This window comes from Manis pentadactyla, chromosome X (genome assembly GCF_030020395.1).
Source record: "Manis pentadactyla isolate mManPen7 chromosome X, mManPen7.hap1, whole genome shotgun sequence".
In the NCBI taxonomy this organism is placed as follows: domain Eukaryota; kingdom Metazoa; phylum Chordata; class Mammalia; order Pholidota; family Manidae; genus Manis; species Manis pentadactyla.
This window is the reverse complement of record NC_080038.1, coordinates 125,167,638-125,182,551: the sequence shown is the minus strand read 5'-3', so window position 1 is coordinate 125,182,551 and position 14,914 is coordinate 125,167,638. Positions and strand designations below refer to the sequence as shown.

The following is a 14,914-nucleotide window of genomic DNA, read 5'->3' as shown; positions in this document are numbered from 1 at the left end:
TGCCTGATAAACACATGAAAAGATGCTCAACATCATTAGCCATTAAGGAAATGCAAGTCAAAAACCACCACTTCGTACCTACTAGGATGGCTGTAACAGGAAAAACAGAAAACAAGTATTGAAGGTATGGAGAAACTGGAACCTCTTATGTTGCTGGTGGGAATGTAAAATGATGCCACTGCTATGGAAAAGTTTTGTGGCTCCTCAATAAACACAGAACTACCATATAACCCAGCAATTCCATTCCTGAGCATATAGCCATATTTGAAAATGGAATTGAACAGATATTAGTATACAAATCTTCATAGCAGGAAATTTACCCAAAGAAAACAAAATCCCTGATTTGAAAAGATATATGCACCCCTATGTTTATTGCCACACTATTTACAATAGCCAAGATATGGAAGCAACCTAAGTGTCCATCAATAGAAGGCTAAAGATGGATAACGAAGATGTGGTACATATACACAATGGAGTATTATTCTGCCATAAAAAGAAAAGAAACCCAGCCATTTGCAACAACATGGATGGATCTAGAGGGTATTATGCTCAGTGAAATTAGCCAGGGAGATAAAGACAAATACCATATGATCTCACTTATTTGTGGAGTATAAAAACAAAGCAAAACAGAAGGAACAAAACAGCAGTAAACTCAGACACTGAGAATTGACTAGTGGTTACCAAGGGGGAGGGTATGGGGAAGGTAAGGGGGATAAAAGGGACACAATAATTTGTAATCATAATATAAGTTGGTCACAGGGACAGTAGTACACAATGGAGAACAGTCAATGATTGTGTAACATCTTTCTCTGTTAATAGATAGTAACTGCACTAGAGGAGTGAGGATTTGATAATGTGGGGTAACTGCTGAACCACTGTGCTGTACACTTGAAACCAAAATAAGATTGTGTAGCAATGATACTTCAATAAAAAAAAACTTCATAGTAGCACTAGTCACAATTGTCAAGGAAACAAACCAGATGTCCACTATCTGATAAATAAAGTGTGGTTTCATACATACTATTATTCAGCTCTAAAATGGAATTAAGTACTAATACATGCTACATCATGGATGAAACTTAAAAACACCATGCAAAGGGAAAAGAACTGATAACAGGAGGTCACATATTCTATGATTCTATTCATATGAAACAGCTAGATGAGGCAAATCCACAGAGATAGAAAGCAGATTAGTATTTTCCAGAGGCTGGATGGAGGGGAAATGGGGGAATGCCTGCTTAATGAGTACAGGGTTTCCTCTTGGGATGATGAAAATGTTCTGAAACTAGACAATGGTGATGGCTGCACACAATGGTGAATGTACTAAATATCACTGAATGGCACCCCTTAAAATGGTAAATTTTGTATTATGTATATTCTGCAGTAAATATTTTTTAATTGAAAAGGTTTTAAAAGATTTGATTACAAGAATTAGAGGTTAGGAAGAGGATGTGTTCTTATAGTTTGTAAAACTTTTAAGTTCTAATTTGTCTCTTGCAGCACATTCTTATATTCTATGTCAAATAAAAAAGGTTCTCCAAAAGATTGGACATTTTTTTACTATGTTAGATATAAACTCAAAGGATTGTTAAATATAAATGTGCTCAAAATAGGAAGTACTTTTTTTGAAATAGCAAGGAAAAAAAGGGAGAACAATTGAACAAATTTGTTGTATTTGAACTAAAGGGTTTCCAGGTGAACAAAATCTCTTCACTTTTCAAATGTAAAGCAGACTTTTTTGACAGGAAACAAAAAATACTAATTTAGCATTAGCAAGGATACCATATAAAGCATAATTATGCAAATTTCCATGAGTACTGCTTTTCTTTTAATGAACAATTTGTTTTGTCAATTTTATGTAAGCAAGAGAACAGAACATTTATTAACACTCTTGCCATTCACAGCATTAAATAGAATGGCGATTAAAACAAATAAAACAGCTAATATAAAAAATATTTACGGATACTAAGATTAAAAAACACACTTCTGAGCATCTTGACACACAGATGCCTAAATAGAGTAAACGGATTTCCGGAACTGTATGCAAATGTGTAAGATAAGAATTTCAAGAGTATAGACATCATGTTAAGACCATTCGGCAGACTCAGGAACTAGGTCCAAAAAAAGCTTCCTTAGTTGTTTGGTAAGGTTTTTGAAGAGCATCTTACTCTGAGAGTATATTATATGACCCAGACCTTATATGACATGAGTAGAAAAGGTAGATCAAGGGCCATACCTAAAATGAAAGTATTTAATCTTTTATTCACTTCTCAATGTAAATGTAAACTAGTTTCATATTGACTTTATGAAACTATTTGACTCTGAGGATTTGGACGAAACAATGTATATACTTCATTTCTCTAAAATATGACATTTAAGAATAATTACCCAGCTTGAGGATTCCTGGGAATTTTACTCACCTTTTATTTACCATACCCTACTCCACATGCCTATATATTACCACCAAACCCCACAAAAATAAAAAAGAGAAATTTAAAAAACAGAACTGACAGATGTGAACTCATTAAATTATTAAAGGATTTAAGATGTCTGTGGTTTTATAACTTTCTTACAAAACTTGAATTTTAAAGATCTCCAGAAATTTTTAAATAAAAGTTTTTATTGGAGAAAAATAGAACCACCACATACACAGTGAAAGGAGCACAAAAATTCAACTTATACAGAACAACTGAAAGTCACAATTACCCAATGTTGTTTGCAATTACTTTTCAATTTCTTAAACAGCTCCCCTCAACTTGTTTTTTTAATAGTCTTGCCAATTTCTCAGCTGAACAGCATCAAATTTTCAAAAAATTAAGAGCCTCAGGGAAGGGACCAGCTTTCAAGATAACAAAGGTGACACCAAGAGTCTCCTCCTAAGAGGACCACTTCTACCTAAAAATTCCTTAAGAGTAACTATCAAGCCTTGTGGAAGAGTCTACATATCTCAGAGACCATCAGGGATGAGAGAACACTGATGTAGATGGTCCAGTATGGAAAGAGGGCAAACAAAATAGCTGCATTTCCTGGTCAGATGGATTCATGTAAAGAAACCAGGGAAGAGCTGAGAAAATAAAGGCAATAGCTCCTCAAAAAGAATTAGGAAGGCATTCTAAATACCACATATTATTAGACAACACTGTGCAAGTAGATGTAATTAGAGAGAAACAGGCAACTTTTTAAAATAGCTAGTCACAGATCTTTCAGAACATAAGAAAACAACCAACAACCAATAGCAGATACAAGAGCCCCAGTCTACCTGGTTGATGGTTAAGACCTAGGTATTCTTCCTAATGGTTCCAAATAGTCAAGGAAACATACTGTCATAAAAAAACATTAAAATTCAAAACAAAATTTTCTGCTTTCCCTCCAAGATCAATTACCTTCAAAGCTTCATGGAAAAACAAAGAAGAAAAAAAGAAAACAAAGCCCCAAAATCAAAAAGCCACTGATGGCAAGGAAAAGCATTTTACTCACATTATCAGTCTGAATGACAATACTTTCGCTATTTTCTATGTATGAACAATCCTAGGACATCCCCCTGCAAAGCAGGTGTTCAATGGCTATGAGAACTCTTTATCTTCAAGTGATTTTGAAAGGAATAAGATCAGCACAATACAGAATTTGAAATTTCCAAAGAGGGTATGTGGGGAAGACCTTTATACCCAGGGTTTGAAGAAGACACAGGAAGGACATCCTATAAGGGAGGCTTATTTACCAACAAAAAAGAGAGCTGGTATGTTTCAAAAAAAAACTTTGTTAGAGAAAAGAGAAATGCTAAATCCTAGAAAGCCTGTAACAGTCTATAATTGGTCCAAGATAAAGAGAAAACTGTCCAAACAACATTAAAGTCTAAAGTAAGCCAAAGACTATTTGAATTTTTGTTCCTGTAAAAATTTACACAACATGTGCGTTTTGGTCTCTTTTGCAATGTTCATATTATATTCATTTTTAATATGAAAAAAGAGTTGTATTTCTCTCTCCTACCATGTTCTTCTAGTACAGCTGATCAACAATTTTCTATTTTAGCTATTTTTATAAGTACCTGTTAATCAGCACAGTAAACTCAGGGCTAAGCCATATACACACATCCCATAGCTGTAAGTGGAACATCTTAGGATGTGTACATGTAAGAGATTATGTAAGCAACTGTCCTACTTGAAAACTTGTTTCCAAATGAGTTTTTAAAAAACATCTCTTTTAGTGTAACAGAACATTACTTAGTAAAATATCAATAGCTATGACAACTTCTTTTCAAGAGAAATCACAAAATGGGTGAACAACCAAGTTCAGGGTGGTTTTTCTATTTGATAAATACATCCAGAACTCTGTACAGTAAATAAAGTTTGCATGCAGTTTAAGTATATTTAAATGACATTTTAAGCAAATAAACCTTTTGCTTCATAATTAACGGTGTATAAGAATCCCCCTCTTTTTAAACAGCCATAGGGACTTCTTCCCCAGTTCCAAAGAGGAATCATGAAGACCAGGTACTTCCTTAAAGAGTTTTCTGCACATCATACTAAATAACATGCAAAGAGTTCAACAACATTCTTCAAAGGTAAGTATTACTCTTTAAATGGGCATGTTAACCACTGAAAAAGTCCACTCAACTATTTCCATTACACTGTTTAATTTGGTCATCAGAAGTATAAAAAGTCAAATAATATAGATCAACAGGTTAGTTTAATCACTGGCTACTGTGTATGACACCAGACACTCAGAGGCCAACATTTTATGCAATGTAGTTGTACTGGTTTGGATTTTCTTTATCTCTTTCCATGTAGTCCCGGTCAATTAGGGATTCTATTCTCTTCTTAAGATCAGCAGGCTGTAAGAAAAGGCAATTTTCAGTGCAAAGCTCATAATCACTAATTATTGGCTGAAGCCCATTTACCAACATTCCATTAAAGAAAAGAAAAAAGTTTTAGCTCACTAATTTTAATGTATTTAATCTCATTTTTTAAAAAATATTTTTTAAATCTCACTTTTTAAAATGAGAAAATCACAATGAAAATAAACAAGGCTAAGAAACGTACACCACACATATGCTGTCACATCTTTTCATATGTTATACAGTATTTTCTATTCCTTTTCTATGTGAAAGAGGTCTTCTACGAACCAGCTACTCTCTGCACAAATACAATGGACCAATTTATCACCACTTCACACAAGAAAGAAATTAGAGTTTAGGGAAACAATGTTACTTAGTTTTGCTAAGATAGTTGGAGAAGATAAGTAGACCCTAAATTGGGGCAAAAGCTAGTTCTCAAAGGCAGGTTGCATTTTTAGAAATTAAAAAAATGAACTACAGAAAACACTATTTACAAGACTATAACAACAAATGGTTTGATAAGTGAAGTATCAACTCATAATTCAGGTCTTCATATTTCAGGTTTAATATGAATGGTTACTTACTACAAATCTGGATTTTTGAATCCTACTCATAGCTGAAAATAATCAAGGAAGCTTACAGCTTGTTCTTATCACTGCATTCTTAGCTCTTGAATGACAAAACTCCATCATCTTTTGTATCTCTTCTATAAAAATAATATAATCTTGCTTGCTAATAGTTTTTCAGATTGTATAAAATGGCTACTTGATTGTGAGAGGTAAAGAAGGGATATAGTCTGATGCAACAGCCAATATTTCAGCCACTTTATCCAATAATTCCAGTTTGAAAATCAAAATGACTTTCTCTTAATTATGGTGAAAGACCTAGAATATCAGCACTATTTACCATAGTGACTCTAACTTCCCTAGCATCAGTGACCTCTCTGGCTGGAGGTGAACTGGTTGTCAGGCAGAATAGGAGGGTGACTGTGGAAATGAGGAAGGAGTAGGTTTGGAGAACAGAGAATGCCTACCTTATGAGCACTTATTATGTGCCAGACCCAGTGCTAAAATTTTTTACATACATTATCTCATTTAAGCCTCATCATCATATGAGCTAAGTACTATTATCATCCCCATTTTACATCAGAATAAACAAGCTCAACAAGGTGAAGTGATTTACCCAAGCTGAAAGCTCATAGAACCCCAACAGCCAAAAGTCTATCCAAACTCTATCAAGGGTTTATTATCAGAAGGATTTGGGAATCTTCTAAAAAACCTGGAAAACAATCCAGTCCAACACTGCACTGCCCCTCTTAATTATTGGGCATTTACATTGAAACATGTTCATTTAATGACTGATTTCAGCTTGGCAGAACTATCACTAAACTTTCCAAAAACATGCCTCATGATGGCTAGTTATCTGTACAGAGTTGTTAATGGATGTTTATGTAAGCTAACTAGACAGAAGATTTAACTTAATTTAAAATAACCAAATCTGCCCTCTTCCAACTGTTCCTGTGTGTGTGAAACAAAAATAAAAACCAAATCTGTCAAATACCAAGGTATTTCAAGGAGGAAAAAAAAATTAAATAACAAAAAACGAGCTCAGAAGAAATACTGTGAATTAACTTGAAAATTTCAAAGACTCATTTAGCACCTAAACTTTCAGATATATGAACTTTTACAAATTGCTTTTCCCCTTTTGTTGCAGCAGCTCATATATGCCAACAAAAATTTTTTTGAATCATACATAAGAGCATGAGAAATTAAAACACTTGTCCCTCAAAATGGTCTTGAGGCTTTAAACCCATGTTTTTAAGATTTGTATCTGAAAATCTAACCCACTCTTTTATATGTAACAAGCTCCACATGAAAACTCAGAAGCACATACCTTTACTGGAAATTTCAACTGGTTGTACACTTCTGAAACAAGGAGATTGTGGCTAAGGGTCTTTCTCATCTTCATAATTCGAACAATTGCAGCATCAATTTGATATTGTCTGTCCTGAAATACTCTTTCCGTAGTACTTGCTTGTTCCTCAACCTAACAAAAAACTTATAAACTTAGGAATTGTACCCGAAGTGAAACTTGATTACTTATACAAACTGTATACTTTAGGGACATGACACACAGTTAATGCTTTAAATATACTGAATTCTCTAAAGGAGCCTTATAAATACGATAGAAAAAATACTACAAACACAACGCCTTTCTAATTACGCTGCCCTGTACCAATGAAGTAATGCCAATATTAGTTAACAGAAAAACACCATCTTTGGGCTGCTTTTTAGGAAGCAGATATGTCTGATAGAAATTTCATCATTTTCAGTTACTCTGTCCTCAAAGTCTTCTAAAGATGCCCAACGGTTATTGACTAGATTTTCTGTATGACATTAGCTTATCTGTAAAAGTGACTGATTCTATTCTTATCTCTAATTAGTTAACTAGAATCAAACTTAAAAAATTAATCTTTATTTTGTAACACATAAATCAGAAACTCACATTGTCAATGCGTTTATTTGCTCAATACTAACAGAAATTTACGTGTTTAGGAGTGAATCTTCCAATTTTAATGTCAAAGCAAAAGTGTTCATCTTTAGCACCCAAATTAAAAGAATAGTTCGGCCTTCTTGTAGTCAAGTTTCTTTCTGATACACGATGAATGTTTTAGAAGGGCACAGTAATCTAAGAGTATATCATGCCTTTTATGTGAATGTGAGTAAGACAGCAACTTGTGGTTGCAGGAGCTCAAGATGACGGCGTGAGTAGGGCAGCGGAAATCTCCTTCTAAAACCACACATATTTTTGAAAATAGAACAAATACAACTATTCCTAAAAGAGAGACCAGAAGATATAATACAACAGTCAGGATACATCTACATCTGCGAGACCTCAGAATCTCACAAAAAGGGTAAGATATGAAGCCGTGATCAGGCGGGACCTGAGCACTCCCCCCACTGCAGCTCACCAGCGGGAGGAAAAGAATCAGAGTGGGTAAAGCTGGGGGCATTGCTCCCCAAGTTCAATCTCTACTACAAAGCCACATTAAATAAACACAATTTGGTACTGGCACAAGAAGAGACCCATAGACCAATGGAACACACTAGAGAGCCCTGATATAAATGCAACCATATATGCTCAATTAATATACGATAAAGGAGTCATGGATATACAATGGGTAAATGACAGCCTCTTCAACAGCTGGTGTTGGCAAAACTGGACAGCCAAATGCAAGAGAATGAAACTGGATTATTGTTCAACCCCATACACAAAAGTAAACTTGAAATGGATCAAAGACTTGAATGTAAGTCATGAAACCATAAAACTCTTAGAAGACAACATAGGCAAACATCTCCTGAATATAAGCATGAGCAACTTCTTCCTGAATGCATCTCCTCGAGCATGGGAACCAAAGCAAAAATGAACTCATGGGACTACATTAAACTAAAAAGTTTCTGAACAGCAAAGGACACCATCAACAGAACAAAAAGGCATCCTACAGTATAGGAGAATATATTTGTAAATGACATATCCGACAAGGGGTTAACATCCAAAATATATAAAGAACTTACACACCTCAACAATCAAAAAGCAAATAACCCGATTAACAAATGGGCAGAGGATATGAAGAGACAGTTCTCTGAAGAAGAAATTCAGATGGCCAAGAGGCAAATGAAAAGATGCTCCACATCACTAATCAGGGAAATGCAAATTAAAATCACAATGAGATATCACCTCACACCAGTAAGGATGGCCAGGATCAAAAACACTAAGAACAACAAATGCTGCCGAGGATGCGAAGAAAGGGGAACCCTCCTACACTGCTGGTGGGAATGTAAGCTACTTCAACTATTTTGGAACCAATATGGAGGTTCCTCAAAAACTCAAAATAGAAATATCATTTGACCCGGGAATCCTACTCCTTGGAATTTATCCAAAGAACACAACTTCTCAGATTCAAAAAAACATATGCACCCCTTTGTTTATTGCAGCACTTTTTACAATAGCCAAGAAATGGAAGCAACCTAAGTGTACATCTGTAGATGAATGGATAAAGAAGATGTGGTACATATATACAATGGAATACTATCCAGCCATAAGAAAGAAACAAATCCTACCATTTGCAACAACATGGACAGAGCTGGAGGACATTATGCTCAGTGAAATAGGCCAGACGGAGAAAGACAAATGCCAAATGATTTCCCTCATTTCTGCAGTATAACAATGAAGCAAAACTGAAGGAACAAAATAGCAGCAGACTCAGAGACTTCAAGAATGAACTGGTGGTTACCACAGGGGTGGGGATGTGGGGGAGCGGGTGAGGAGGGTGGGAAAAGGGGATTGAGGGGTCTTATGTTTAGTACACATGGTGTGGGGGATCACGGGGAGAACAGTGTAGCACAGAGAAGGCATACAGTGGATCTGTGGCATCTTGCTGCACTGATGGACAGTGACTGCACTGGGGTATGGGTGGGGACTACATAATATGGGTAAATGTAGTAACCACATTGTTTTTTCATGTGAAACCTTCATAAGGGTGTATATCAATCTTACATTAATAAAAAACAAAAAAAAAGAATCAGAGTGGGGAGGGAATGGAAGCACAGTACTACTAAATAATCAACCCCAGTAATCTGCACAGGGAGCACACACACACATTGCATGGTATAATGGATATTAGAGAAACAGAAAAGTAAAATCCAAGATGGAGACTGTGAGTGGGCCCCCCAAAGCCGGCTCTCCTGAGACAAAAGAAAAGTGGGCGCTTCTTAAAAGTCTTAAAGGAACAAGGGCTCAACAGTTGGACAAAATCATCACAGCATACTAAGCTCAGCACGTTGGAAATCTTGAGGAACTTCAGGTACCCTAACCCCCTGGGGGATAATGCAGCCCTGAAGCCCCTCACGGCAATAAGCAGCCTGCCATTCATTACCCACTGCAGGCACCGAAAACAAACTGGCTGACCTGCTACAGCTGCAGAGCAGCCAGAGAACAGCCCCACCCACAGCAACCACACAGAGTCTTCTCCCAGTGCGCAGCTAACCAGGACAGACTCAGAGGCTGCCGCTGGCACATAGCTGCCCACCACAGACAGACGAAGTCGGAGAAAGGACCGGAAGGCATTAAGGGGCGCTGTTCTGACAGGAGAAAACACCCGGCGTGCCTGCCACTCCCCGCAGGGCCCTAGACTATACCGAAGGCCGCCCCACCCACAGCAGCTCAAGAGATTATCCCAGAGGCTGCTCCCTGTGTGCAGGTAACTGACACAGGAAGTGGAGAAGGGCAAGGCGACCAGCAAGCAGGAAGGAACTTTGTTCTCCCAGGTGACACATGTGCCATGGGCCTGCGACCACTTCTATCGCCATGAAAAGGGAGAAGAATCTGGTACAGTCAGAAATCACTCAGACACCCCCACAGAGAGGGCCTGGTGAGATGGATATAACGAATCTGCCTGAAAAAGAATTCAAAATAAAAGTCATAACCATGCTGATGGACCTGCAGAGAAATATGCAAGAGGTAAGGGACGAAGTCCAGAGGGAGACAACAGAAATGAAACAATCAATAGAAGGTCTTAAGAGCAGACTGGACGAGGTGCAAGAGACTGTTAATACAGTAGAAATCAGAAAACAGGAATACAGAGAAGCTGAGGCAGAGAGAGATAAAAGGATCTCTAGGAATGAAAGAATATTAAGAGAACTGTGTGACCAATCCAAACGAAACAATATTCACATTATAGGGGAACCAAAAGAAGAGCAGACAGAAAAAAGGATAGAGAGTGTCTTTGCAGAAATAATTGCTGAACACTTCCCCAAGCTGGGGGAGGAAATAGTCTCTCAAACCATGGAAGCCCACAGATCTACCAACACAACGGACCCAAGGAGGACAAAACCAAGACATATAATAATTAAAATGGCAAAGATCAAAGACAAGGACAGAATATTAAAGGCAGCCAGATAGACAAAAAAGATCACCCACACAGCAAAATCCATCAGTCTATCATCAGACTTCTCAACAGCAACCTTACAGGCCAGAAGAGAATGGCATGATATATTTAATGCAATGAAACACAAGGGCCTTGAACCAAGAATACTGTATCCAGCACGATTATCATTTAAATTTGAAGGAGGGATTAAACAATTTCCAGACAGGTAAAAGTTGAGGGAATGTGCCTCCCACAAACCACCTCTACAGGGTATTTTAAAGGGGCTGCTCTAGACGGAAGCACTCCTAAGGCTAAATAGATGTCACCAGAGAAAATGAAATCACAGCAAAGAAAGCAGACAACCAAATACTAACTAAAGGCAAAAAATCAAATCACCTAATCACAAAAAGAGTCAAAGGAAACACAAAAGGGTACAGAATAAAACACCAAACATATAAAGAATGAAGGTGGAAGAATAAGAAGGGAGAGAAATAAAGAATCATCAGACTGTATTTATAACAGCTTAATAAGAGAGGTAAGTTAGACTGTTAGATAGTAAAGAAGCTACCCTTGAACCTTTGGTAACCACGAATCCAAAGCCTGCAATGGCAATAAGTACATATCTATCAACTATCACTCTAAAAGTAAATGGACTGAATGCACCAATCAAAAGACACAGAATAATAGAATGGCTACAAAAGCAAGACCCACCTATATGCTGCTAACAAGAGAGTCACTTCAAACCCAAAGACATACACAGACTAAAAGTCAAGGGATAGAAAAAGATATTTCATGCAAACAATAGGGAGAAAAAAGCAGGTGTTGCAGTACTTGTATCAGACAAAATAGACTTCAAAACAAAGAAAGTAACAAGAGATAAAGAATGACATGACATAATGATAAAGGGAGTAGTCCAACAAGAGGATATAACCATTATAACTATCTGTGCATCCAACACAGGAGCACTGACATATGTGAAACAAATACTAACAGAATTAAAGGAGGTAATAGAATGCAATGCATTTGTTCTAGGAGATATCAATGCATGACTAACTCCAAAGGACAGATCCACCAGACAGAAAATAGGTAAGGACACAGAGGCACTGAACAACACACTAGAACAGATGGACTTAACAGACATCTACAGAACTCTACACCCAAAAGCAGCAGGATACACATTCTTCTCAAGTGCACATGGAACATTTTCCAGAATAGACCACATACTAGGCCACAAAAAGAGTCTCAGTAAACTCAAAAAGACTGAAATTCTACCAACCAACTCCTCAGACCACAAAGGTATAAAACTAGAAACAAATTGTACAAAGAAAACAAAAAGGCTCACAAACACATGGAGGCTTAACAACATGCTCCTAAATAATCAATGGATCAATGACCAAATAAAAATAGACATCAAGCAATATATGGAGACAAATGACTCCAGCACAAAGCCCAAACTTCTGTGGGATGCAGTGAAGGCAGTTTTAAGAGGAAAGTACATTGCAATCCAGGCCTATTTAAAAAAGGAAGAACAATCCCAACTGAATAGTCTAAAGTCACAATTATTGAAACTGGAAAAAGAAGAACAAATGAGAACCAAAGTCAGCAGAAGGAGGGACATAATAAAGATCAGAGAAGAAATAAATAAAATTGAGAAGAATAAAACAATAGAGAAAAATCAATGAAACCAAGAGCTGGTTCTTTGAGAAAATAAACAAAATAGAAAAACCCCTAGCCAGAGTTATTAAGAGAAAAAGAGAATCAGCACACATCAACAGAATCAGAAATGAGAAAGGAAAAATCACAACGGACCCCACAGAAATACAAAGAATTATTAGGAAGTACTATGAAAATCTATATGCTAACAAGCTGGAAAACCTAGAGGAAAAGGACAACTTCTTAGAAAAATACAACCTTCCAAGACTGACCCAGAAAGAAACAGAAAATCTAAACAGACCAATTACCAGCAACAAAATTGAACTGGTAATCAAAACACTCCCAAATACCAAATCCCCGGACCAGAAGGAATCACCGCTGAATTTTATCAGACATACAGAGAAGACATAATACCCATAATACCGTTCTCCTTAAAGTTTTCCAAAAAATAGAAGAGGAGGGAATACTTCCAAACTCATTCTATGAAGCCACCATCACTCTAATACCAAAATCAGACACCACAAAAAAAGAAAATTAATTCATCCCTGATGAACACAGATACAAAAATACTCAAGAAAATATTAGCAAATCGAATTCAAAAATACATCAAGAGAATCATACACCATGATAAAGTGGGATTCACCTCAGGGATGCAAGGATGGTACAACATTTGAAAATCCACCAACATTATCCACCACATCAACAAAAAGAAGGACTAAAATCATATGATCATCTCCATAGACGCTGAAAAAGCATTCGACAAAATTCAACATCCATTCATGATAAAAACTCTCAACAAAATGTGTATAGAGGGCAAGTACCTCAACATAATAAAGGCCATATAGGACAAACCTACAGCCAACATCATACTTAACAGCAAGAAGCTGAAAGCTTTTCCTCTAAGATAGGTAACAAGACAGGGATGCCCACTCTCCCCACTGTTAATCAACATAATACTGGAGGTCTTAGCCATGGCAATCAGACAAAACAAAGAAATACAAGGAATCCAGATTGGTAAAGAAGAAGTCAAACTGTCACTATTTGCAGATGACATGATATTGTACATAAAAAACTCTAAAGACTCCACTCCAAAACTCCTAGAACTAATATCTAAATTCAGCAAAGTTGTAGGATACAAAATTAATACACAGAAATCTGTTGCTTTCCTATACACTAACGATGAACTAGCAGAAAGAGAAATCAGGAAAACAATTCCATTCACAATTGCATCAAAAAGAATAAAATACCTAGGAATAAACCTAAGCAAGGAAGTGAAAGACCTATACCCTGAAAACTACAGGACACTCTTAAGAGAAATTAAAGAGGACACTAACAAATGGAAACTCATCCCATGCTCTTGGCTAGGAAGAATTAATATTGTCAAAATGGCCATCCTGCCTACAGCAATCTACAGATTCAATGCAATCCCTATCAAAATACTAACAGCATTCTTCAACAAACTGGACCAAATAGTTTTAAAATTCATATGGAACCACCAAAGACCCCGAATAGCCAAAGCAAACCTGAGAAGGAAGAATGAAGTGGGGGGGTTCCGCTTAACAAATTCAAGCTCTACTACAAAGCCACAGTAATCAAGACAATTTGGTACTGGCACAAGAACAGAGCCACAGACCAGTGGAACAGAATAGAGAGTCCAGATACTAACCCAAGCATATATGGTCAATTAATATATGATAAAGGAGCCACGGACATACAAGAGGGAAATAACAGCCTCTTCAATAGCTGGTGTTGGCAAAACTGGACAGCTACATGCAAGAGAATAAAACTGGATGATTGTCTAACCCAATATACAAAAGTGAATTTGAAATGAATCAAAGACCTGAATGTAAGTCCGAAAACTATAAAACTCTTAGAAAAAAACATAGGCAAAAATCTCTTGGACATAAACATGAGCAACTTCTTCATGAACTTATCTCCCTGGGCACGGGAAACAAAAGCAAAAATGAAAAAGTGGGAGTATATCAAGCTGAAAAGCTTCTGTACAGCAAAGGACACCATCAATAAAACACAAACATACCCTACAGTATGGGAGAACATATTCATAAATGACAGATCCAATAAAGGGTTGACATCCAAAATATATAAAGACCTCATGCACATCAACAAACAAAAAGCAAATAATCCAATTAAAAAATGGGCAGAGGAGCTGAACAGACAGTTCTCCAAAGAAGAAATTCAGATGGCCAACAGACACATGAAAAGATGCTACACATCACTTGTCATCAGAGAAATGCAAATTAAAACCACAATGAGATATCACCTCACACCAGGAAGGATCGCCACCATCCAAAAGACAAACAACAACAAATGTTGGCGAGGTTGTGGAGAAAGGGGAACCCTCCTACACTGCTGGTGGGAATGTAAATTAGTTCAACCATTGTGGAAAGCAGTATGGAGGTCCTCAAAAAGCTCAAAATAGAAATACCATTTGACCCAGGAATTCCACTTCTAGGAATTTACCCTAAGAATGCAGCAGCCCA

The 14,914-nt window shown here is 36.9% G+C and overlaps 1 protein-coding gene across 3 annotated transcripts in view; it reads right to left on the bottom strand.

Annotated features, from left to right (window-relative positions):
• Positions 1 to 2,600: 2,600 nt before the first annotated feature.
• Positions 2,601 to 14,914, bottom strand: part of CUL4B (cullin 4B) — a 52,517-nt gene continuing 40,203 nt past the window's right edge. For all 3 annotated transcript variants that reach the window (XM_057496158.1, XM_057496159.1, XM_057496157.1), the window contains 2 exons: positions 6,728 to 6,880; positions 2,601 to 4,831 (listed from right to left, as the gene is read on the bottom strand). In XM_057496158.1, the coding sequence (XP_057352141.1) occupies positions 4,736 to 4,831; positions 6,728 to 6,880 (249 nt within the window). In that variant the 3' untranslated portion in view covers positions 2,601 to 4,735. The remainder of the gene's footprint in view (positions 4,832 to 6,727; positions 6,881 to 14,914) is intronic.